This window comes from Engystomops pustulosus, chromosome 10 (assembly GCF_040894005.1).
Source record: "Engystomops pustulosus chromosome 10, aEngPut4.maternal, whole genome shotgun sequence".
Classification (NCBI taxonomy): Eukaryota; Metazoa; Chordata; class Amphibia; order Anura; family Leptodactylidae; genus Engystomops; species Engystomops pustulosus.
In genome coordinates, this window is record NC_092420.1 from 1,185,603 (window position 1) to 1,212,789 (window position 27,187).

The window sequence follows — 27,187 nt, forward strand, 5'->3', positions numbered from 1 at the left end:
TTACACACAGGTGCAGTATTATATATTACACAGGAGCACTATTATATATTACACAGGTGCAGTATTATATATAACACACAGGTGCATTATTATATATTACACATGTGCAGTATTATATATTTCACAAAGGTGCAGTAATGTATATTTCACACAGGTGCAGTATTATATATTACGCAGGAGCAGTATTATATATTAAACAGGTGCAGTATTATATATTTCACAAAGGTGCAGTAGTATATATTTCACACAGGTGCAGTATTATATATTACACAGGAGCACTATTATATATTACACAGGTGCAGTATTATATATTACACAGGAGCAGTATTATATATTACACAGGAGCAGTATTATATATTACACAGGTGTAGTATTATATATAACACACAGGTGCAGTATTATATATTACACACAGGTGCAGTATTATATATTACACACAGGTGCAGGATTATATATTACACAGGAGCAGTATTATATAATACACAGGTGCAGTATTATATATAAAACACAGGTGCAGTATTATATAATACACAGGTGCAGTATTATATATAACACACAGGTGCAGTATTATATATTACACACAGGTGCAGGATTATATATTACACAGGTGCAGTATTATATATAACACACAGATGCAGTATTATATATTACACACAGGTGCAGGATTATATATTACACAGGTGCAGTATTATACATTACACACAGGTGCAGTATTATATATTTCACACAGGTGCAGTATTATATATTACACACAGGTGCAGTATTATATATTACACAGGAGCAGTATTATACATTACACACAGGAGCAGTATTATATATTACACAGGTGCAGTATTATAAATTACACACAGGTGCAGTATTATACATTACACACAGGTGCAGTATTATATATAAAACACAGGTGCAGTATTATATATTACACAGGTGCAGTATTATATATTTCACACAGGTGCAGTATTATATATTACACACAGGTGCAGTATTATATATTTCACACAGGTGCAGTATTATATATTACACACAGGTGCAGTATTATATATTTCACACAAGTGCAGTATTATATATTACACACATGTGCAGTATTATATATTACACAGGAGCACTATTATATATTACACAGGTGCAGTATTATATATTTCACAAAGGTGCAGTATTATATATTACACATGTGCAGTATTATATATTTCACAAAGGTGCAGTATTATATATTTCACAAAGGTGCAGTATTATATATTTCACACAGGTGCAGTATTATATATTACACAGGTGCAGTATTATATATAAAACACAGGGGCAGTATTATATATTACACAGGTGCAGTATTATATATAACACACAGGTGCAGTATTATATATTACACACAGGTGCAGTATGATATATTACACACAGGTGCAGTATTATACATTACATAGGAGCAGTATTATATATTACACAGGTGCAGTATTATATATCACACACAGGTGCAGTATTATATATTACACACAGGTGCAGGATTATATATTACACAGGTGCAGTATTATACATTACACACAGGTGCAGTATTATACATTACACAGGAGCGTGCAGTATTATATATTACACAGGTGCAGTATTATATATAACACACAGGTGCAGTATTATATATTACACACAGGTGCAGGATTATATATTACACAGGTGCAGGATTATACATTACACACAGGTGCAGTATTATACATTACACAGGAGCAGTATTATATATTACACAGGTGCAGTATTACATATTACACACAGGTGCAGTATTATATATTACACACAGGTGCAGTATTATATATTACACAGGTGCAGTTTTATATATTACACAAAGGTGCAGGATTATATATTACACAGGTGAAGGATTATACATTACACACAGGTGCAGTATTATATATAACACAGGAGCAGTATTATACATTACACAGGTGCAGTATTATATATTACACAGGTGCAGTATTATATATTACACAGGTGCAGTATTATATATTACACAGGAGCAGTATTACATATTACACAGGTGCAGTATTACATATTACACACAGGTACAGTATTATATATTACACAGGTGCAGTATTATATATTACACAGGAGCAGTATTATATATTACACAGGAGCAGTATTATATATTACACAGGTGCAGTATTATATATAACACACAGGTGCAGTATTATATATTACACACAGGTGCAGTATTATATATTTCACACAGGTGCAGTATTATATTTTACACAGGAGCAGTATTATACATTACACAGGAGCAGTATTATACATTACACAGGAGCAGTATTTTATATTACACACAGGTGCAGTATTATATATTACACACAGGTACAGTATTATATATTACACAGGAGCAGTATTATATATTTCACACAGGTGCAGTATTATATTTTACACAGGAGCAGTATTATACATTACACAGGAGCAGTATTATATATTACACACAGGAGCAGTATTATACATTACACACAGGTGCAGGATTATATATTACACAGGAGCAGTATTATACATTACACAGGTGCAGTATTATACATTACACAGGAGCAGTATTATACATTACACAGGAGCAGTATTTTATATTTCACACAGGTGCAGTATTATATATTACACACAGGTGCAGTATTATATATTACACAGGAGCAGTATTATTTATCACACACAGGTGCAGTATTATATATTACACAGGAGCAGTATTATACATTACACAGGTGCAGTATTATACATTACACAGGAGCAGTATTATACATTACACAGGAGCAGTATTTTATATTTCACACAGGTGCAGTATTATACATTACACAGGAGCAGTATTATTTATCACACACAGGTGCAGTATTATATATTACACAGGAGCAGTATTATATATTACACAGGTGCAGTATTATACATTACACAGGAGCAGTATTATACATTACACAGGTGCAGTATTATACATTAAACAGGAGCAGTATTATACATTACACAGGAGCAGTATTTTATATTTCACACAGGTGCAGTATTATATATTACACAGGAGCAGTATTATATATTACACAGGAGCAGTATTATACATTACACAGGAGCAGTATTATATATTATACACAGGAGCAGTATTATACATTACACAGGTGCAGTATTATACATTACACAGGTGCAGGATTATATATTACACAGGTGCAGGATTATTATATTACACACAGGTGCAGTATTATATATTATACACAGGTGCAGTATTATATATTACACACAGGTGCAGTATTATATATTACACAGGAGCAGTATTATACATTACACAGGAGCAGTATTATATATTATACACAGGAGCAGTATTATACATTACACAGGTGCAGTATTATACATTACACAGGTGCAGGATTATATATTACACAGGTGCAGGATTATTATATTACACACAGGTGCAGTATTATATATTATACACAGGTGCAGTATTATATATTACACAGGTGCAGTATTATATATTATACACAGGTGCAGTATTATACATTATACACAGGAGCAGTATTATACATTACACAGGTGCAGTATTATACATTACACAGGTGCAGGATTATATATTACACAGGTGCAGGATTATTATATTACACACAGGTGCAGTATTATATATTACACACAGGTGCAGGATTATATATTACACAGGTGCAGTATTATATATTATACACAGGTGCAGTATTATATGTTACACAGGTGCAGTATTATATATTACACAGGTGCAGTATTATATATTATACACAGGTGCAGTATTATATATTACACAGGTGCAGTATTATATATTACACAGGTGCAGTATTATATATTACACAGGTGCAGTATTATATATTATACACAGGTGCAGTATTATATATTATACACAGGTGCAGTATTATATATTACACAGGTGCAGTATTATATATTACACAGGTGCAGTATTATATATTACACAGGTGCAGTATTATATATTACACAGGTGCAGTATTATATATTATACACAGGTGCAGTATTATATATTATACACAGGTGCAGTATTATATATTACACAGGTGCAGTATTATATATTTCACACAGGTGCAGTATTATATATTATACACAGGTGCAGTATTATATATTACACAGGTGCAGTATTATATATTACACAGGTGCAGTATTATATATTACACAGGAGCAGTATTATATATTACACAGGTGCAGTATTATATATTACACAGGTGCAGTATTATATATTATACACAGGTGCAGTATTATATATTACACAGGTGCAGTATTATATATTACACAGGTGCAGTATTATATATTATACACAGGTGCAGTATTATATATTATACACAGGTGCAGTATTATATATTACACAGGTGCAGTATTATATATTACACAGGTGCAGTATTATATATTACACAGGTGCAGTATTATTGTGTTCCTACAGTGTCATTCCCCTGAGGCGGAACCTTTCTTCCAGGTCGGAACGTTGTGTCTCTGGCCCCGTGTTCCCGGCGGGGCGGCGCTGTGCGGACAGGCCTGTAGGGACGGAGCGGAGGCGGGGGAGACTCGGAGAGGCCGGAACAGGAGTCCTGGAGCAGCGGAGCCCGGAGCGGGGGACTGGGCCCAGGGAGAACCGAACCGCACCGCACAAGTGTGAGGTAAGAGCGGGCGGAGAGCGGCCCCGCACGGGGGAGGGACGTCACCTGCACGTGTGTAGTGTGCGGGGGTCCCGGGACAAAGCCCCCAGCCCGGGCTCAGTGTGTAAGAGAGCAGCGGTGTATGGAGGAGGGGGATCAGTGTGTAAGAGAGCAGCGGTGTATGGAGGAGGGGGATCAGTGTGTAAGAGAGCAGCGGTGTATGGAGGAGGGGATCAGTGTGTAAGAGAGCAGCGGTGTATGGAGGAAGGGGATCAGTGTGTAAGAGAGCAGCGGTGTATGGAGGAGGGGGATCAGTGTGTAAGAGAGCAGCGGTGTATGGAGGAGGGGGATCAGTGTGTAAGAGAGCAGCGGTGTATGGAGGAGGGGATCAGTGTGTAAGAGAGCAGCGGTGTATGGAGGAGGGGGATCAGTGTGTAAGAGAGCAGCGGTGTATGGAGGAGGGGATCAGTGTGTAAGAGAGCAGCGGTGTATGGAGGAGGGGGATCAGTGTGTAAGAGAGCAGCGATGTATGGAGGAGGGGGATCAGTGTGTAAGAGAGCAGCGGTGTATGGAGGAAGGGATCAGTGTGTAAGAGCAGCGGTGTATGGAGGAGGGGGATCAGTGTGTAAGAGAGCAGTGGTGTATGGAGGAGGGGATCAGTGTGTAAGAGCAGCGGTGTATGGAGGAGGGGGATCAGTGTGTAAGAGAGCAGCGGTGTATGGAGGAAGGGATCAGTGTGTAAGAGAGCAGCGGTGTATGGAGGAAGGGATCAGTGTGTAAGAGAGCAGCGGTGTATGGAGGAAGGGATCAGTGTGTAAGAGAGCAGCGGTGTATGGAGGAAGGGATCAGTGTGTAAGAGAGCAGCGGTGTATGGAGGAAGGGATCAGTGTGTAAGAGAGCAGCGCTGTATGGAGGAAGGGATCAGTGTGTAAGAGAGCAGCGCTGTATGGAGGAGGGGATCAGTGTGTAAGAGAGCAGCGGTGTATGGAGGAGGGGGATCAGTGTGTAAGAGAGCAGCAGTGTATGGAGGAGGGGATCAGTGTGTAAGAGAGCAGCGGTGTATGGAGGAGGGGATCAGTGTGTAAGAGAGCAGCAGTGTATGGAGGAGGGGATCAGTGTGTAAGAGAGCAGCAGTGTATGGAGGAGGGGATCAGTGTGTAAGAGAGCAGCGGTGTATGGAGGAGGGGGATCAGTGTGTAAGAGAGCAGCAGTGTATGGAGGAGGGGATCAGTGTGTAAGAGAGCAGCGGTGTATGGAGGAGGGGATCAGTGTGTAAGAGAGCAGCAGTGTATGGAGGAGGGGATCAGTGTGTAAGAGAGCAGCGGTGTATGGAGGAGGGGATCAGTGTGTAAGAGAGCAGCAGTGTATGGAGGAGGGGATCAGTGTGTAAGAGAGCAGCGGTGTATGGAGGAGAGGATCAGTGTGTAAGAGAGCAGCGGTGTATGGAGGAGGGGATCAGTGTGTAAGAGAGCAGCGGTGTATGGAGGAGGGGATCAGTGTGTAAGAGAGCAGCAGTGTATGGAGGAGGGGATCAGTGTGTAAGAGAGCAGCGGTGTATGGAGGAGGGGGATCAGTGTGTAAGAGAGCAGCAGTGTATGGAGGAGGGGATCAGTGTGTAAGAGAGCAGCGGTGTATGGAGGAGGGGATCAGTGTGTAAGAGAGCAGCGCTGTATGGAGGAGGGGATCAGTGTGTAAGAGAGCAGCAGTGTATGGAGGAGGGGGATCAGTGTGTAAGAGAGCAGCGGTGTATGGAGGAGGGGATCAGTGTGTAAGAGCAGCGGTGTATAGAGGGGATCAGTGTGTAAGAGAGCAGCGGTGTATGGAGGGGATCAGTGTTTAAGAGCAGCGGTGTATGGAGGAGGGGGATCAGTGTGTAAGAGAGCAGCAGTGTATGGAGGAGGGGATCAGTGTGTAAGAGAGCAGCAGTGTATGGAGGGGATCAGTGTGTAAGAGAGCAGCGGTGTATGGAGGAGGGGATCAGTGTGTAAGAGAGCAGCGGTGTATGGAGGAGGGTGCTCAGTGTGTAAGAGAGCAGCGGTGTATGGAGGAGGGGATCAGTGTGTAAGAGAGCAGCGGTGTATGGAGGAGGGGATCAGTGTGTAAGAGAGCACCGGTGTATGGAGGAGGGGATCAGTGTGAAAGAGAGCAGCGGTGTATGGAGGAGGGGGCTCAGTGTGTAAGAGAGCAGCGGTGTATGGAGGAGGGGGATCAGTGTGTAAGAGAGCAGCAGTGGATGGAGGAAGGGGATCAGTGTGTAAGAGAGCAGCGGTGTATGGAGGGGATCAGTGTGTAAGAGAGCAGCGGTGTATGGAGGAGGGGATCAGTGTGTAAGAGAGCAGCGGTGTATGGAGGAGGGGATCAGTGTGTAAGAGAGCAGCAGTGTATGGAGGAGGGGGATCAGTGTGTAAGAGAGCAGCGGTGTATGGAGGAGGGGATCAGTGTGTAAGAGAGCAGCGGTGTATGGAGGAGGGGGATCAGTGTGTAAGAGAGCAGCGGTGTATGGAGGAGGGGATCAGTGTGTAAGATAGCAGCGGTGTATGGAGGAGGGGATCAGTGTGTAAGAGAGCAGCGGTGTATGGAGGAGGGGATCAGTGTGAAAGAGAGCAGCGGTGTATGGAGGAGGGGGCTCAGTGTGTAAGAGAGCAGCGGTGTATGGAGGAGGGGGATCAGTGTGTAAGAGAGCAGCAGTGGATGGAGGAAGGGGATCAGTGTGTAAGAGAGCAGTGGTGTATGGAGGGGATCAGTGTGTAAGAGAGCAGCGGTGTATGGAGGAGGGGATCAGTGTGTAAGAGAGCAGCGGTGTATGGAGGAGGGGATCAGTGTGTAAGAGAGCAGCAGTGTATGGAGGAGGGGGATCAGTGTGTAAGAGAGCAGCGGTGTATGGAGGAGGGGATCAGTGTGTAAGAGAGCAGCGGTGTATGGAGGAGGGGGATCAGTGTGTAAGAGAGCAGCGGTGTATGGAGGAGGGGATCAGTGTGTAAGATAGCAGCGGTGTATGGAGGAGGGGATCAGTGTGTAAGAGAGCAGCGGTGTATGGAGGAGGGGATCAGTGTGTAAGAGCAGCGGTGTATAGAGGGGATCAGTGTGTAAGAGAGCAGCGGTGTATGGAGGAGGGGATCAGTGTGTAAGAGAGCAGCGGTGTATGGAGGAGGGGATCAGTGTGTAAGAGAGCAGCGGTGTATGGAGGGGGATCAGTGTGTAAGAGAACAGCGGTGTATGGAGGAGGGGGATCTTTGTGTAAGAGAGCAGCGGTGCATGGAGGAGGGGGCTCAGTGTGTAAGAGAGCAGCGGTGTATGGAGGAGGGGATCAGTGTGTAAGAGAGCAGCGGTGTATGGAGGAGGGGATCAGTGTGTAAGAGAGCAGCGGTGTATGGAGGGGATCAGTGTGTAAGAGAGCAGCGGTGCATGGAGGAGGGGGCTCAGTGTGTAAGAGAGCAGCGGTGTATGGAGGGGATCAGTGTGTAAGAGAGCAGCGGTGTATGGAGGAGGGGGATCAGTGTGTAAGAGAGCAGCGGTGTATGGAGGAAGGGGATCAGTGTGAAAGAGAGCAGTGGTGTATGGAGGGGATCAGTGTGTAAGAGAGCAGCGGTGTATGGAGGAGGGGATCAGTGTGTAAGAGAGCAGCGGTGTATGTAGGAGGGGATCAGTGTGTAAGAGAGCAGCAGTGTATGGAGGAGGGGGATCAGTGTGTAAGAGAGCAGCAGTGTATGGAGGAGGGGATCAGTGTGTAAAAGAGCAGCGGTGTATGGAGGAGGGGGATCAGTGTGTAAGAGAACAGCGGTGTATGGAGGGGATCAGTGTGTAAGAGAGCAGCGGTGTATGGAGGAGGGGATCAGTGTGTAAGAGAGCAGCGGTGTATGGAGGAGGGGGATCAGTGTGAAAGAGAGCAGTGGTGTATGGAGGGGATCAGTGTGTAAGAGAGCAGCAGTGTATGGAGGAGGGGATCAGTGTGAAAGAGAGCAGCGGTGTATGGAGGAGGGGATCAGTGTGTAAGAGAGCAGCAGTGTATGGAGGAGGGGATCAGTGTGAAAGAGAGCAGCGGTGTATGGAGGAGGGGATCAGTGTGTAAGAGAGCAGTGGTGTATGGAGGAGGGGATCAGTGTGTAAGAGAGCAGCGGTGTATGGAGGAGGGGATCAGTGTGTAAGAGAGCAGTGGTGTATGGAGGAGGGGATCAGTGTGTAAGAGAGCAGTGGTGTATGGAGGAGGGGATCAGTGTGTAAGAGAGCAGCGGTGTATGGTGGAGGGGATCAGTGTGTAAGAGAGCAGCGGTGTATGGAGGAGGGGATCAGTGTGTAAGAGAGCAGCGGTGTATGGAGGAGGGGATCAGTGTGTAAGAGAGCAGCGGTGTATGGAGGAGGGGATCAGTGTGTAAGAGAGCAGCGGTGTATGGAGGAGGGGATCAGTGTGTAAGAGAGCAGCGCTGTATGGAGGAGGGGATCAGTGTGTAAGAGAGCAGCGGTGTATGGAGGAGGGGATCAGTGTGTAAGAGAGCAGCGGTGTATGGAGGAGGGGGATCAGTGTGTAAGAGAGCTTACAAGAGCTTACAGTCTATGAGGATGAGGGGGGACACAAGAGCTTACAGTCTATGAGGATGAGGGGGTGACACAAGAGCTTACAGTCTATGAGGATGAGGGAGGACACAAGAGCTTACAGTCTATGAGGATGAGGGAGGACACAAGAGCTTACAGTCTATGAGGATGAGGGGGTGACACAAGAGCTTACAGTCTATGAGGATGAGGGGGACACGAGCTTACAGTCTATGAGGATGAGGGGAGGACACAAGAGCTTACAGTCTATGAGGAGGGGACACAAGAGCTTACAGTCTATGAGGATGAGGGGGTGACACAAGAGCTTACAGTCTATGAGGATGAGGGGGACACAAGAGCTTACAGTCTATGAGGATGACGGGGTTACACAAGAGCTTACAGTCTATGAGGATGAGGGGGGACACAAGAGCTTACAGTCTATGAGGATGAGAGGGTGACACAAGAGCTTACAGTCTATGAGGATGAGGAGGGACACAAGAGCTTACAGTCTATGAGGATGAGGGGGGGACACAAGAGCTTACAGTCTATGAGGATGAGGGAGGACACAAGAGCTTACAGTCTATGAGGATGAGGGGGTGACACAAGAGCTTACAGTCTATGAGGATGAGGGGGACACAAGAGCTTACAGTCTATGAGGATGAGGGGAGGACACAAGAGCTTACAGTCTATGAGGAGGGGACACAAGAGCTTACAGTCTATGAGGATGAGGGGAGGACACAAGAGCTTACAGTCTATGAGGATGAGGGGGTGACACAAGAGCTTACAGTCTATGAGGATGAGGGGGACACAAGAGCTTACAGTCTATGAGGATGAGGGGGGGGACACAAGAGCTTACAGTCTATGAGGAAGAGGGGTGACACAAGAGCTTACAGCCTATGAGGATGAGGGGGTGACACAAGAGCTTACAGTCTATGAGGATGAGGGGGACACAAGAGCTTACAGTCTATGAGGATGAGGGGGACACAAGAGCTTACAGTCTATGAGGATGAGGGGAGGACACAAGAGCTTACAGTCTATGAGGATGAGGGGGAGGACACAAGAGCTTACAGTCTATGAGGATGAGGGGAGGACACAAGAGCTTACAGTCTATGAGGATGAGGGGGGACACAAGAGCTTACAGTCTATGAGGATGAGGGGAGGACACAAGAGCTTACAGTCTATGAGGATGAGGGGAGGACACAAGAGCTTACAGTCTATGAGGATGAGGAGGGACACAAGAGCTTACAGTCTATGAGGATGAGGGGGGACACAAGAGCTTACAGTCTATGAGGATGAGGGGGTGACACAAGAGCTTACAGTCTATGAGGATGAGGGGGTGACACAAGAGCTTACAGTCTATGAGGATGAGGGGGACACAAGAGCTTACAGTCTATGAGGATGAGGGGGACACAAGAGCTTACAGTCTATGAGGATGAGGGGAGGACACAAGAGCTTACAGTCTATGAGGATGAGGGGGAGGACACAAGAGCTTACAGTCTATGAGGATGAGGGGAGGACACAAGAGCTTACAGTCTATGAGGATGAGGGGGGACACAAGAGCTTACAGTCTATGAGGATGAGGGGAGGACACAAGAGCTTACAGTCTATGAGGATGAGGGGAGGACACAAGAGCTTACAGTCTATGAGGATGAGGAGGGACACAAGAGCTTACAGTCTATGAGGATGAGGGGGGACACAAGAGCTTACAGTCTATGAGGATGAGGGAGGACACAAGAGCTTACAGTCTATGAGGATGAGGGGGTGACACAAGAGCTTACAGTCTATGAGGATGAGGGGGACACAAGAGCTTACAGTCTATGAGGATGAGGGGAGGACACAAGAGCTTACAGTCTATGAGGAGGGGACACAAGAGCTTACAGTCTATGAGGATGAGGGGGGGACACAAGAGCTTACAGTCTATGAGGATGAGGGGGTGACACAAGAGCTTACAGTTTATGAGGATGAGGGGGTGACACAAGAGCTTAGAGTCTATGAGGATGAGGGGAGGACACAAGAGCTTACAGTCTATGAGGATGAGGGGAGGACACAAGAGCTTACAGTCTATGAGGATGAGGGGGTGACACAAGAGCTTACAGTCTATGAGGATGAGGGGGGACACAAGAGCTTACAGTCTATGAGGATGAGGGGGGACACAAGAGCTTACAGTCTATGAGGATGAGGGGGGGGACACAAGAGCTTACAGTCTATGAGGATGAGGGGAGGACACAAGAGCTTACAGTCTATGAGGATGAGGAGGGACACAAGAGCTTACAGTCTATGAGGATGAGGGGAGGACACAAGAGCTTACAGTCTATGAGGATGAGGGGGGACACAAGAGCTTACAGTCTATGAGGATGATGATGGTATTTTTGTTCTTGCAGCCCCGTCTGTCGGAGCAGGATGTGCGGGTAACGTTCTGCGCTCTGAACACAGCAGTGATGTCGGACGCGTCCATCTCACCCAGCGAGCCAGACCTGGAGCCACAGGAGGAGGAGGAGGAGGACGAGGACGAGGACGACGAAGAAGAGGAGGAGGAGGAAGATGAGGAAGATGATGAGGAAGACGGGATGGATGATGATAATGATGGGGATGACGAAGATGAAGCTCATGACAAGAAGGGTAGGTTACAGGGTCACTACAACATGGGCGAATACTAATGTATTATATTATATAACATCACGGGGGGGGGGTGCGGTGGTCTGTACACGAGGGGGGGGGGGTCGTCTGTATACGGGGGGGTGTGATCTGTACACGAGGGGGGGGCGGTGGTCTGTACACGAGGGGGGGGGATGCGGTGGTCTGTACACGAGGGGGGGGGATGCGGTGGTCTGTACACGAGGGGGGGGGGATGCGGTGGTCTGTACACAAGGGGGGGATGCAGTGGTCTGTACACGAGGGGGGGGGATGCGGTGGTCTGTACACGAGGGGGGGGGGATGCGGTGGTCTGTACACAAGGGGGGGGATGCGGTGGTCTGTACACGAGGGGGGGGGGATGCGGTGGTCTGTACACGAGGGGGGGGATGCGGTGGTCTGTACACAGGGGGGGGATGCGGTGGTCTGTACACAGGGGGGTGGTATACAGAAGTGAGGGCTCTGGGCTATAGATGGCGGCTGGAGGATATGTGCTGGTGAGTATTAGGGTGTCTTTCAGAGCGGGCGTGTGACCCTGTTTTTCTTTCTTCCTTCAGAAAAGTCTCGGAGCACCACATTGGGGGCGGAGAATTCTGAGCGTGGCGAAGGGGGCGAGGACGAATGGAAATGCTCATCTACCTCAGGGCAGAGCGATAAAGGGGATAATGCCACAGCGAATGATGAGGCCACGAAGAAGCGTTCCCAGAAGCCCACCAACATGAGGAGGAACATCAGGTGAGGCTCCACAGCAGGCCACGTGGCAGTGCCGGGATAGAGGCAAAGGGACCCCGTGATGGGGCTGGGGGATCCTCCTGGCGTGGCTGAGGACGGGGGGTTATTGTTGCAAGGCGTAGGGGCCTTGCGGTGGGGCAGAGGGCTGGGTGGGGGGGGGGGCCTTGCGGTGGGGCAGAGGGCTGGGTGGGGGGGCCTTGCGGTGGGGCAGAGGGCTGGGTGGGGGGGGGGGGCCTGGCGGTGGGGCAGAGGGCTGGGTGGGGGGGCCTCGCGGTGGGGCAGAGGGCTGGGTGGGGGGGCCTCGCGGTGGTGCTACCCCCTTCTTGTGTAACCCGTGCGTCTATCCTGCAGGAAGTTGCTCCGCGAGGATCAGCTTGAGGCCGTCACCAAGACCGCACAGCAGGAGGAGCTGGAGAGACGCAAACGCTTGGAGCAGCAGAGGAAGGATTACCCCGTGCCCCTGATCCCTACTCTGCCCGCCGGCCCTCTGGACTTCCTCACTGGTACGGGCATGAGGGGCTGCCCGGGGCGGGGGGCGAGGCGGGCGGCATCACTCATGTCTCCTATTTTACAGAAGAGATAGAACTGCAGACGGCCGACGTGTCACAACTTGTGGGGAGCCAGGAGATCATCTGCCTGGACAGCAGCAGCGGGGACAGTGATGACGAGTCCAAGGCTAGAGCGCTGGGAGCATTGGACGGTAAGAGACCCCCATGTAACACGTCCTGTGATTGTGGGGCACTGCGGAGTCTAACTCCCATCATCTGCCCCGTTACAGAGGTGATCGAGCTGAGCTCCGGGGAGGAGGAGTCGCTGCAGATTGTGGACAGCGGAGATTCCACCAATGAAGTGGATGACGCTGATCTCGGAGGAGAGAATAGCGGATCCCATGTCAATGACACTCTCAACCTGCCCGATGCCTTTGGACAGGTCCTGGTAAATATTAACCATCCGCCCAATGAAAAGGACCTGTTCCTGGCACCACAGCTGGCCCGGGCTGTCAAACCACATCAGGTAGGTACCGCCCCGCACCCACCCCCATCCCCCCTGCTGTGCTTCATATCACCCCACCTCTGTCTCTCCACATCAGATCGGGGGCATCCGCTTTCTCTATGATAACCTGGTGGAGTCGCTGGAGAGGTTTTCCAGCAGCAGCGGCTTTGGCTGTATCCTGGCGCACAGTATGGGATTGGGAAAGACTCTGCAGGTCATCTCGTTCCTGGACGTGCTCTTCCAGCACACCGCGGCCAAGACCGTACTCGCCATCGTACCGGTAAGTGGACCTGTCATGTGACCAGTCACTTGCTCCTTATAGATGGAGACGTTCCCCGGGACGCTGGTGTTTGATGTCTTCTGGGGGAAGCTCCTGGGGGAGAAGGGGGGGACGACAACCAATAGATTCACATATCCATCAAACAAGAGACAGGTCACCACATGTCATAATCGCTCCATTCTTCATATAGTGACTCTATATGTGACGCTGCAGTCTCCTGGCAACCAACATATGTAGGGTACATGAACGGACCCCATTCTCTGCGTACATGACATATGTAGAATATCTGTATGTCTTCTTACCAGGAAGCCTTTAGGCGCCCCTCTATACTGGGGCCCCCTCCATTGCTCACCCCGGACAGCAGGAATCTGCTCTGATGGAAATGAAATAGTCTTATACGCTCTGTATCTGGTGACGGCCTCTGCCCCTGGCCCGGATACTGTCTCCACTACTCTCCATTCCTCCTCCGCCTGATGCACATCTGCCTCCCAAGGGGAATTTACCCTAAGTACAGGAATATATGTCCCCCTTGATGCTGAGGGTCTCACCAGGTTCTCTCCTTTTTTAGGTGAATACCCTACAGAACTGGCTGGCAGAGTTTAACATGTGGCTCCCGGCCCCAGAGACGCTCCCTCCCGACCACAACCCGGAGTTTGTCCGGCCTCGATCCTTCAAGGTTCATACACTAAACGATGAGCACAAGTACGTGTGTCCGCCCTGCGCCTTGTCCCCCGGCAGTCCTGGGGATGTGGGGGCCCCCGGTGTGGCCCCTGATTGTTATTAATGATGTGATATGTCCTGCAGAACGACCGTAGCTCGAGCCAAGGTAGTGAATGACTGGTCAACAGATGGGGGCGTCCTCCTGATGGGGTATGAGATGTACCGACTCCTGTCCCTCAAGAAATCCTTCACTGTGGGCAGGAAGAAGAGGAGCAAGAAAGCGGCCGGGCCAGTGATCATCGACCTGGACGAGGAGGATCGGCAGCAGGAGATGCTAAAAGGTGAGGTCCTCCTAGAGATGACTGGGATGTAAATCTGTCATGCCGAGCACGCTCCTGATTTCTGGTTATTACTGACCTCTCCCGTCTCACAGGGATCGAGAAGGCTCTGTCCCGGCCAGGGCCGGACGTGGTCATCTGTGACGAGGGCCACCGTATTAAGAACTGCCATGCCAGCACCTCACAAGCCCTGAAGAACATTCGCTCTCGGCGGAGGGTGGTCCTGACAGGATACCCACTGCAGAACAACCTCATTGAGTACTGGTGCATGGTGGACTTTGTGCGGCCGGACTTCCTGGGCACGAGGCAAGAGTTCAGCAACATGTTTGAGCGGCCGATCCTGAATGGACAGTGTACAGACAGCACCCCGCAGGACAAGCGCCTCATGAGGTATCGCAGCCACGTGCTCCACAGCCTGCTGGAAGGCTTCGTGCAGAGGTAAGGATGGTCTACAATCATGGCAGCTCGCTGTGTATGGAGGGTGTAGTCACAGAGGGGTCAGAGCGCCCATGCTGACCCCTGACCACTGCTGGCTATGATAGAAAGGTGTCAGGACACACAGGACATGGCAGCTCGCTGTGTATGGGGGGTGTAGTCACAGAGGGGTCAGAGCGCCCATGCTGATCCCTGACCACTGCTGGCTATGATAGAAAGGTGTCAGGACACACAGGACATGGCAGCTCGCTGTGTATGGGGGGTGCAGTCACAGAGTGGTCAGAGCGCCCATGCTGACCCCTGACCACTGCTGGCTATGATAGAAAGGTGTCAGGACACAGGACATGGCAGCTCGCTGTGTATGGGGGTGTAGTCACAGAGTGGTCAGAGCGCCCATGCTGACCCCTGACCACTGTTGGCTATGATAGAAAGGTGTCAGGACACACAGGACATGCCAGCTCGCTGTGTATGGGGGGTGTAGTCACAGAGAGGTCAGAGCACCCATGCTGACCCCTGACCACTGCTGGCTATGATAGAAAGGTGTCAGGACACACAGAACATGGCAGCTCGCTGTGTATGGGGGGTGTAGTCACAGAGGGGTCAGAGCACCCATGCTGACCCCTGACCACTGCTGGCTATGATAGAAAGGTGTCAGGACACACAGGACATGGCAGCTCCCTGTGTATGGGGGGTGTAGTCATAGAGGGGTCAGAGCGCCCATGCTGACCCCTGACCACTGCTGGCTATGATAGAAAGGTGTCAGGACACACAGGACATGGCAGCTCGCTGTGTATGGGGGTGTAGTCACAGAGGGGTCAGAGCGCCCATGCTGACCCCTGACCACTGCTGGCTATGATAGAAAGGTGTCAGGACACAGGACATGGCAGCTCGCTGTGTATGGGGGGTGTAGTCACAGAGGTCAGAGCGCCCATGCTGACCCCTGACCACTGCTGGCTATGATAGAAAGGTGTCAGGACACAGGACATGGCAGCTCGCTGTGTATGGGGGATGTAGTCACAGAGAGGTCAGAGCACCCATGCTGACCCCTGACCACTGCTGGCTATGATAGAAAGGTGTCAGGACACACAGGACATGGCAGCTCCCTGTGTATGGGGGGTGTAGTCACAGAGGGGTCAGAGCGCCCATGCTGACCCCTGACCACTGCTGGCTATGATAGAAAGGTGTCAGGACACACAGGACATGGCAGCTCGCTGTGTATGGGGGGTGTAGTCACAGAGGGGTCAGAGCACCCATGCTGACCCCTGACCACTGCTGGCTATGATAGAAAGGTGTCAGGACACACAGGACATGGCAGCTCGCTGTGTATGGGGGGTTTAGTCACAGAGGGGTCAGAGCGCCCATGCTGACCCCTGACCACTGCTGGCTATGATAGAAAGGTGTCAGGACACACAGGACATGGCAGCTCGCTGTGTATGGGGGTGTAGTCACAGAGGGGTCAGAGCACCCATGCTGACCCCTGACCACTGCTGGCTATGATAGAAAGGTGTCAGGACACACAGGACATGGCAGCTCGCTATGTATGGGGGGTGCAGTCACAGAGGGGTCAGAGCGCACATGCTGACCCCTGACCACTGCTGGCTATGATAGAAAGGTGTCAGGACACAGGACATGGCAGCTCGCTGTGTATGGGGGGTGTAGTCACAGAGGGGTCAGAGCACCCATGCTGACCCCTGACCACTGCTGGCTATGATAGAAAGGTGTCAGGACACACAGGACATGGCAGCTCGCTGTGTATGGAGGTGTAGTCACAGAGGGGTCAGAGCGCCCATGCTGACCCCTGACCACTGCTGGCTATGATAGAAAGGTGTCAGGACACACAGGACATGGCAGCTCGCTGTGTATGGGGGGTGTAGTCACAGAGGGGTCAGAGCGCCCATGCTGACCCCTGACCACTGCTGGCTATGATAGAAAGGTGTCAGGACACACAGGACATGGCAGCTCGCTGTGTATGGGGGGTGTAGTCACAGAGGGGTCAGAGCACCCATGCTGACCCCTGACCACTGCTGGCTATGATAGAAAGGTGTCAGGACACAGGACATGGCAGCTCGCTGTGTATGGGGGGTGTATTCACAGAGGGGTCAGAGCGCCCATGCTGACCCCTGACCACTGCTGGCTATGATAGAAAGGTGTCAGGACACACAGGACATGGCAGCTCGCTGTGTATGGGGGGTGTAGTCACAGAGGGGTCAGAGCCCCCATGCTGACCCCTGACCACTGCTGGCTATGATAGAAAGGTGTCAGGACACACAGGACATGGCAGCTCGCTGTGTATGGGGGATGTAGTCACAGAGGGGTCAGAGCACCCATGCTGACCCCTGACCACTGCTGGCTATGATAGAAAGGTGTCAGGACACAGGACATGGCAGCTCGCTGTGTATGGGGGGTGTAGTCACAGAGGGGTCAGAGCACCCATGCTGACCCCTGACCACTGCTGGCTATGATAGAAAGGTGTCAGGACACACAGGACATGGCAGCTCGCTGTGTATGGGGGGTGTATTCACAGAGGGGTCAGAGCGCCCATGCTGACCCCTGACCACTGCTGGCTATGATAGAAAGGTGTCAGGACACAGGACATGGCAGCTCGCTGTGTATGGGGGGTGTAGTCACAGAGGGGTCAGAGCCCCCATGCTGACCCCTGACCACTGCTGGCTATGATAGAAAGGTGTCAGGACACACAGGACATGGCAGCTCGCTGTGTATGGGGAATGTAGTCACAGAGGGGTCAGAGCCCCCATGCTGACCCCTGACCACTGCTGGCTATGATAGAAAGGTGTCAGGACACAGGACATGGCAGCTCGCTGTGTATGGGGGGTGTAGTCACAGAGGGGTCAGAGCGCCCATGCTGACCCCTGACCACTGCTGGCTATGATAGAAAGGTGTCAGGACACAGGACATGGCAGCTCACTGTGTATGGGGGGTGTAGTCACAGAGGGGTCAGAGCGCCCATGCTGACGCCTGACCACTGCTGGCTGTGATAGAAAGGTGTCAGGACACACAGGACATGGCAGCTCGCTGTGTATGGGGGGTGTAGTCACAGAGGGGTCAGAGCACCCATGCTGACTCCTGACCACTGCTGGCTATGATAGAAAGGTGTCAGGACACACAGGACATGGCAGCTCGCTGTGTATGGGGGGTGTAGTCACAGAGAGGTCAGAGCGCCCATGCTGACCCCTGACCACTGCTGGCTATGATAGAAAGGTGTCAGGACACAGGACATGGCAGCTCGCTGTGTATGGGGGGTGTAGTCACAGAGGGGTCAGAGCACCCATGCTGACCCCTGACCACTGCTGGCTATGATAGAAAGGTGTCAGGACACACAGGACATGGCAGCTCGCTGTGTATGGGGGGTGTAGTCACAGAGGGGTCAGAGCACCCATGCTGACCCCTGACCACTGCTGGCTATGATAGAAAGGTGTCAGGACACAGGACATGGCAGCTCGCTGTGTATGGGGGGTGTATTCACAGAGGGGTCAGAGCGCCCATGCTGACCCCTGACCACTGCTGGCTATGATAGAAAGGTGTCAGGACACACAGGACATGGCAGCTCGCTGTGTATGGGGGGTGTAGTCACAGAGGGGTCAGAGCCCCCATGCTGACCCCTGACCACTGCTGGCTATGATAGAAAGGTGTCAGGACACACAGGACATGGCAGCTCGCTGTGTATGGGGGATGTAGTCACAGAGGGGTCAGAGCCCCCATGCTGACCCCTGACCACTGCTGGCTATGATAGAAAGGTGTCAGGACACAGGACATGGCAGCTCGCTGTGTATGGGGGGTGTAGTCACAGAGGGGTCAGAGCACCCATGCTGACCCCTGACCACTGCTGGCTATGATAGAAAGGTGTCAGGACACACAGGACATGGCAGCTCGCTGTGTATGGGGGGTGTATTCACAGAGGGGTCAGAGCGCCCATGCTGACCCCTGACCACTGCTGGCTATGATAGAAAGGTGTCAGGACACACAGGACATGGCAGCTCGCTGTGTATGGGGGGTGTAGTCACAAAGGGGTCAGAGCCCCCATGCTGACCCCTGACCACTGCTGGCTATGATAGAAAGGTGTCAGGACACACAGGACATGGCAGCTCGCTGTGTATGGGGGATGTAGTCACAGAGGGGTCAGAGCCCCCATGCTGACCCCTGACCACTGCTGGCTATGATAGAAAGGTGTCAGGACACACAGGACATGGCAGCTCGCTGTGTATGGGGGATGTAGTCACAGAGGGGTCAGAGCCCCCATGCTGACCCCTGACCACTGCTGGCTTTGATAGAAAGGTGTCAGGACACACCGGACATGGCAGCTCGCTGTGTATGGGGGGTGTAGTCACAGAGGGGTCAGAGCACCCATGCTGACCCCTGACCACTGCTGGCTATGATAGAAAGGTGTCAGGACACACAGGACATGGCAGCTCGCTGTGTATGGGGGGGTGTAGTCACAGAGAGGTCAGAGCGCCCATGCTGACCCCTGACCACTGCTGGCTATGATAGAAAGGTGTCAGGACACACAGGACATGGCAGCTCGCTGTGTATGGGGGGTGTAGTCACAGAGGGGTCAGAGCACCCGTGCTGACCCCTGACCACTGCTGGCTATGATAGAAAGGTGTCAGGACACACAGGACATGGCAGCTCGCTGTGTATGGGGGGTGTAGTCACAGAGGGGTCAGAGCACCCATGCTGACCCCTTACCACTACTGGCTATGATAGAAAGGTGTCAGGACACACAGGACATGGCAGCTCCCTGTGTATGGGGGGTGTAGTCACAGAGGGGTCAGAACGCCCATGCTGACCCCTGACCACTGCTGGCTATGATAGAAAGGTGTCAGGACACACAGGACATGGCAGCTCGCTGTGTATGGGGGGTGTAGTCACAGAGAGGTCAGAGCACCCATGCTGACCCCTGACCACTGCTGGCTATGATAGAAAGGTGTCAGGACACACAGGACATGGCAGCTCGCTGTGTATGGGGGGTGTAGTCACAGAGGGGTCAGAGCACCCATGCTGACCCCTGACCACTGCTGGCTATGATAGAAAGGTGTCAGGACACAGGACATGGCAGCTCGCTGTGTATGGGGGATGTAGTCACAGAGAGGTCAGAGCACCCATGCTGACCCCTGACCTCTGCTGGCTATGATAGAAAGGTGTCAGGACACACAGGACATGGCAGCTCGCTGTGTATGGGGGAGGAGTCACAGAGGGGTCAGAGCGCCCATGCTGACCCCTGACCACTGCTGGCTATGATAGAAAGGTGTCAGGACACACAGGACATGGCAGCTCGCTGTGTATGGGGGGTGTAGTCACAGAGGGGATAGAGTATCCATGCTGACCCCTGACCACTGCTGGCTATGATAGAAAGGTGTCAGGACACACAGGACATGGCAGCTCGCTGTGTATGGGGGTGTAGTCACAGAGAGGTCAGAGCGCCCATGCTGACCCCTGACCACTGCTGGCTATGATAGAAAGGTGTCAGGACACACAGGACATGGCAGCTCGCTGTGTATGGGGGTGTAGTAACAGAGGGGTCAGAGCACCCATGCTGACCCCTGACCACTGCTGGCTATGATAGAAAGGTGTCAGGACACACAGGACATGGCAGCTCGCTGTGTATGGGGGTGTAGTCACAGAGAGGTCAGAGCACCCATGCTGACCCCTGACCACTGCTGGCTATGATAGAAAGGTGTCAGGACACAGGACATGGCAGTTCGCTGTGTATGGGGGGTGTAGTCACAGAGGGGTCAGAGCACCCATGCTGACCCCTGACCCTTGCTGGCTATGATAGAAAGGTGTCAGGACACACAGGACATGGACGCTGGCTGTGTATGGGGGGTGTAGTCACAGAGGGGTCAGAGCGCCCATGCTGACCCCTGACCACTGCTGGCTATGATAGAAAGGTGTCAGGACACACAGGACATGGCAGCTCGCTGTGTATGGGGGGTGTAGTCACAGAGGGGTCAGAGCACCCATGCTGACCCCTGACCACTGCTGGCTATGATAGACAGGTGTCAGGACACAGGACATGGCAGCTCGCTGTGTATGGGGGGTGTAGTCACAGAGGGGTCAGAGCGCCCATGCTGACCCCTGACCACTGCTGGCTATGATAGAAAGGTGTCAGGACACAGGACATGGCAGCTCGCTGTGTATGGGGGGTGTAGTCACAGAGGGGTCAGAGCGCCCATGCTGACCCCTGACCACTGCTGGCTATGATAGAAAGGTGTCAGGACACAGGACATGGCAGCTCGCTGGGTATGGGGGGTGTAGTCACAGAGGGGTCAGAGCGCCCATGCTGACTCCTGACCACTGCTGGCTATGATAGAAAGGTGTCAGGACACAGGACATGGCAGCTCGCTGTGTATGGGGGTGTAGTCACAGAGGGATCAGAGCGCCCATGCTGACCCCTGACCACTGCTGGCTATGATAGAAAGGTGTCAGGACACACAGGACATGGCAGCTCGCTGTGTATGGGGGGTGTAGTCACAGAGGGGTCAGAGCACCCATGCTGACCCCTGACCACTGCTGGCTATGATAGAAAGGTGTCAGGACACACAGGACATGGCAGCTCGCTGTGTATGGGGGGTGTAGTCACAGAGGGGTCAGAGCACCCATGCTGACCCCTGACCACTGCTGGCTATGATAGAAAGGTGTCAGGACACACAGGACATGGCAGCTAGCTGTGTATGGGGGGTGTAGTCACAGAGGGGTCAGAGCGCCCATGCTGATCCCTGACCACTGCTGGCTATGATAGAAAGGTGTCAGGACACACAGGACATGGCAGCTCGCTGTGTATGGGGGGTGTAGTCACAGAGGGATCAGAGCGCCCATGCTGACCCCTGACCGCTGCTGGCTATGATAGAAAGGTGTCAGGACACACAGGACATGGCAGCTCGCTGTGTATGGGGGGGTGTAGTCACAGAGAGGTCAGAGCGCCCATGCTGACCCCTGACCATTGCTGGCTATGATAGAAAGGTGTCAGGACACACAGGACATGGCAGCTCGCTGTGTATAGGGGGTGTAGTCACAGAGGGGTCAGAGCCCCCATGCTGACCCCAGACCACTGCTGGCTATGATAGAAAGGTGTCAGGACACACAGGACATGGCAGCTCGCTGTGTATGGGGGGTGTAGTCACAGAGGGGTCAGAGCGCCCATGCTGACCCCTGACCACTGCTGGCTATGATAGAAAGGTGTCAGGACACAGGACATGGCAGCTCGCTGTGTATGGGGGGTGTAGTCACAGAGAGGTCAGAGCGCCCATGCTGACCCCTGACCACTGCTGGCTATGATAGAAAGGTGTCAGGACACACAGGACATGGCAGCTCGCTGTGTATGGGGGGTGTAGTCACAGAGGGGTCAGAGCACCCATGCTGACCCCTGACCACTGCTGGCTATGATAGAAAGGTGTCAGGACACACAGGACATGGCAGCTCGCTGTGTATGGGGGGTGTAGTCACAGAGGGGTCAGAGCGCCCATGCTGACCCCTGACCACTGCTGGCTATGATAGAAAGGTGTCAGGACACACAGGACATGGCAGCTCCCTGTGTATGGGGGGTGTAGTCACAGAGGGGTCAGAGCACCCATGCTGACCTCTGACCACTGCTGGCTATGATAGAAAGGTGTCAGGACACACAGGACATGGCAGCTCGCTGTGTATGGGGGGTGTAGTCACAGAGGGGTCAGAGCGCCCATGCTGACCCCTGACCACTGCTGGCTATGATAGAAAGGTGTCAGGACACACAGGACATGGCAGCTCGCTGTGTATGGGGGATGTAGTCACAGAGGGGTCAGAGCGCCCATGCTGACCCCTGACCACTGCTGGCTATGATAGAAAGGTGTCAGGACACAGGACATGGCAGCTCGCAGTGTATGGGGGGTGTAGTCACAGAGGGGTCAGAGTGCCCATGCTGACCCCTGACCACTGCTGGCTATGATAGAAAGGTGTCAGGACACACAGGACATGGCAGCTCGCTGTGTATGGGAGGTGTAGTCACAGAGGGGTCAGAGCGTCCATGCTGACCCCTGACCACTGCTGGCTATGATAGAAAGGTGTCAGGACACACAGGACATGGCAGCTCGCTGTGTATGGGGGGTGTAGTCACAGAGGGGTCAGAGCACCCATGCTGACCCCTGACCACTGCTGGCTATGATAGAAAGGTGTCAGGACACACAGGACATGGCAGCTCGCTGTGTATGGGGGTGTAGTCACAGAGAGGTCAGAGCACCCATGCTGACCCCTGACAACTGCTGGCTATGATAGAAAGGTGTCAGGACACAGGACATGGCAGCTCGCTGTGTATGGGGGGTGTAGTCACAGAGAGGTCAGAGCGCCCATGCTGACCCCTGACCACTGCTGGCTATGATAGAAAGGTGTCAGTACACACAGGACATGGCAGCTCGCTGTGTATGGGGGGTGTAGTCACAGAGGGGTCAGAGCGCCCATGCTGACCCCTGACCACTGCTGGCTATGATAGAAAGGTGTCAGGACACAGGACATGGCAGCTCGCTGTGTATGGTGGGTGTAGTCACAGAGGGGTCAGAGCACCCATGCTGACCCCTGACCACTGCTGGCTATGATAGAAAGGTGTCAGGACACACAGGACATGGCAGCTCGCTGTGTATGGGGGGTGTAGTCACAGAGGGGTCAGAGCGCCCTTGCTGACCCCTGACCACTGCTGGCTATGATAGAAAGGTGTCAGGACACACAGGACATGGCAGCTCGCTGTGTATGGGGGGGTGTAGTCACAGAGAGGTCAGAGCGCCCATGCTGACCCCTGACCACTGCTGGCTATGATAGAAAGGTGTCAGGACACACAGGACATGGCAGCTCGCTGTGTATGGGGGTGTAGTCACAGAGGGGTCAGAGCGCCCATGCTGACCCCTGACCACTGCTGGCTATGATAGAAAGGTGTCAGGACACAGGACATGGCAGCTCACTGTGTATGGGGGGTGTAGTCACAGAGAGGTTAGAGCACCCATGCTGACCCCTGACCACTGCTGGCTATGATAGAAAGGTGTCAGGACACACAGGACATGGCAGCTCGCTGTGTATGGGGGGTGTAGTCACAGAGGGGTCAGAGCGCCCTTGCTGACCCCTGACCACTGCTGGCTATGATAGAAAGGTGTCAGGACACACAGGACATGGCAGCTCGCTGTGTATGGGGGGGTGTAGTCACAGAGAGGTCAGAGCGCCCATGCTGACCCCTGACCACTGCTGGCTATGATAGAAAGGTGTCAGGACACACAGGACATGGCAGCTCGCTGTGTATGGGGGGTGTAGTCACAGAGGGGTCAGAGCACCCATGCTGACCCCTGACCACTGCTGGCTATGATAGAAAGGTGTCAGGACACACAGGACATGGCAGCTCGCTGTGTATGGGGGTGTAGTCACAGAGGGGTCAGAGCGCCCATGCTGACCCCTGACCACTGCTGGCTATGATAGAAAGGTGTCAGGACACACAGGACATGGCAGCTCGCTGTGTATGGGGGTGTAGTCACAGAGCGGTCAGAGCGCCCATGCTGACCCCTGACCACTGCTGGCTATGATAGAAAGGTGTCAGGACACACAGGACATGGCAGCTCGCTGTGTATGGGGGGTGTAGTCACAGAGGGGTCAGAGCGCCCATGCTGACCCCTGACCACTGCTGGCTATGATAGAAAGGTGTCAGGACACACAGGACATGGCAGCTCCCTGTGTATGGGGGGTGTAGTCACAGAGGGGTCAGAGCGCCCATGCTGACCCCTGACCACTGCTGGCTATGATAGAAAGGTGTCAGGACACAGGACATGGCAGCTCGCTGTGTATGGGGGGTGTAGTCACAGAGAGGTCAGAGCGCCCATGCTGACCCCTGACCACTGCTGGCTATGATAGAAAGGTGTCAGGACACAGGACATGGCAGCTCGCTGTGTATGGGGGGGTGTAGTCACAGAGGGGTCAGAGCGCCCATGCTGACCCCTGACCACTGCTGGCTATGATAGAAAGGTGTCAGGACACACAGGACATGGCAGCTCGCTGTGTATGGGGGGTGTAGTCACAGAGGGGTCAGAGCCCCCATGCTGACCCCTGACCACTGCTGGCTATGATAGAAAGGTGTCAGGACACACAGGACATGGCAGCTCGCTGTGTATGGGGGGTGTAGTCACAGAGCGGTCAGAGCGCCCATGCTGACCCCTGACCACTGCTGGCTATGATAGAAAGGTGTCAGGACACAGGACATGGCAGCTCGCTGTGTATGGGGGTGTAGTCACAGAGGGGTCAGAGCGCCCATGCTGACCCCTGACCACTGCTGGCTATGATAGAAAGGTGTCAGGACACACAGGACATGGCAGCTCGCTGTGTATGGGGGTGTAGTCACAGAGGGGTCAGAGCGCCCATGCTGACCCCTGACCACTGCTGGCTATGATAGAAAGGTGTCAGGACACACAGGACATGGCAGCTCGCTGTGTATGGGGGGTGTAGTCACAGAGGGGTCAGAGCACCCATGCTGACCACTGCTGGCTATGATAGAAAGGTGTCAGGACACACAGGACATGGCAGCTCGCTGTGTATGGGGGGTGTAGTCACAGAGGGGTCAGAGCGCCCATGCTGACCCCTGACCACTGCTGGCTATGATAGAAAGGTGTCAGGACACACAGGACATGGCAGCTCGCTGTGTATGGGGGGTGTAGTCACAGAGGGGTCAGAGCACCCATGCTGACCCCTGACCACTGCTGGCTATGATAGAAAGGTGTCAGGACACACAGGACATGGCAGCTCGCTGTGTATGGGGGGTGTAGTCACAGAGGGGTCAGAGCCCCCATGCTGACCCCTGACCGCTGTTGGCTATGATAGAAAGGTGTCAGGACACACAGGACATGGCAGCTCGCTGTGTATGGGGGTGTAGTCACAGAGGGGTCAGAGCGCCCATGCTGACCCCTGACCACTGCTGGCTATGATAGAAAGGTGTCAGGACACACAGGACATGGCAGCTCGCTGTGTATGGGGGGTGTAGTCACAGAGGGGTCAGAGCGCCCATGCTGACCCCTGACCACTGCTGGCTATGATAGAAAGGTGTCAGGACACAGGACATGGCAGCTCGCTGTGTATGGGGGGTGTAGTCACAGAGGGGTCAGAGCGCCCATGCTGACCCCTGACCACTGCTGGCTATGATAGAAAGGTGTCAGGACACAGGACATGGCAGCTCGCTGTGTATGGGGGTGTAGTCACAGAGAGGTCAGAGCGCCCATGCTGACCCCTGACCACTGCTGGCTATGATAGAAAGGTGTCAGGACACAGGACATGGCAGCTCGCTGTGTATGGGGGTGTAGTCACAGAGGGGTCAGAGCGCCCATGCTGACCCCTGACCACTGCTGGCTATGATAGAAAGGTTTCAGGACACACAGGACATGGCAGCTCGCTGTGTATGGGGGGGTGTAGTCACAGAGGGGTCAGAGCGCCCATGCTGACCCCTGACCACTGCTGGCTATGATAGAAAGGTGTCAGGACACAGGACATGGCAGCTCCCTATGTATGGGGGGTGTAGTCACAGAGGGGTCAGAGCGCCCATGCTGACCCCTGACCACTGCTGGCTATGATAGAAAGGTGTCAGGACACACAGGACATGGCAGCTCCCTGTGTATGGGGCGTGTAGTCACAGAGCGGTCAGAGCACCCATGCTGACCCCTGACCACTGCTGGCTATGATAGAAAGGTGTCAGGACACACAGGACATGGCAGCTCGCTGTGTATGGGGGGTGTAGTCACAGAGGGGTCAGAGCGCCCATGCTGACCCCTGACCACTGCTGGCTATGATAGAAAGGTGTCAGGACACAGGACATGGCAGCTCGCTGTGTATGGGGGGTGTAGTCACAGAGGGGTCAGAGCGCCCATGCTGACCCCTGACCACTGCTGGCTATGATAGAAAGGTGTCAGGACACACAGGACATGGCAGCTCGCTGTGTATGGGGGGTGTAGTCACAGAGGGGTCAGAGCACCCATGCTGACCCCTGACCACTGCTGGCTATG

General features: G+C 52.5%; 1 protein-coding gene across 1 annotated transcript in view; it reads left to right on the forward strand.

Moving 5' to 3' along the window:
- Positions 1-4,439: 4,439 nt before the first annotated feature.
- The window catches only part of RAD54L2 (RAD54 like 2), a 36,247-nt gene continuing 13,499 nt past the window's right edge, over positions 4,440-27,187 (forward strand). Inside the window, exons 1-10 of the mRNA XM_072129095.1 lie at positions 4,440-4,604; positions 11,492-11,729; positions 12,299-12,476; positions 12,825-12,976; positions 13,048-13,173; positions 13,252-13,487; positions 13,564-13,746; positions 14,315-14,448; positions 14,551-14,747; positions 14,840-15,182. Of these exons, the coding sequence (XP_071985196.1) occupies positions 11,549-11,729; positions 12,299-12,476; positions 12,825-12,976; positions 13,048-13,173; positions 13,252-13,487; positions 13,564-13,746; positions 14,315-14,448; positions 14,551-14,747; positions 14,840-15,182 (1,730 nt within the window). The 5' untranslated portion in view covers positions 4,440-4,604; positions 11,492-11,548. The remainder of the gene's footprint in view (positions 4,605-11,491; positions 11,730-12,298; positions 12,477-12,824; positions 12,977-13,047; positions 13,174-13,251; positions 13,488-13,563; positions 13,747-14,314; positions 14,449-14,550; positions 14,748-14,839; positions 15,183-27,187) is intronic.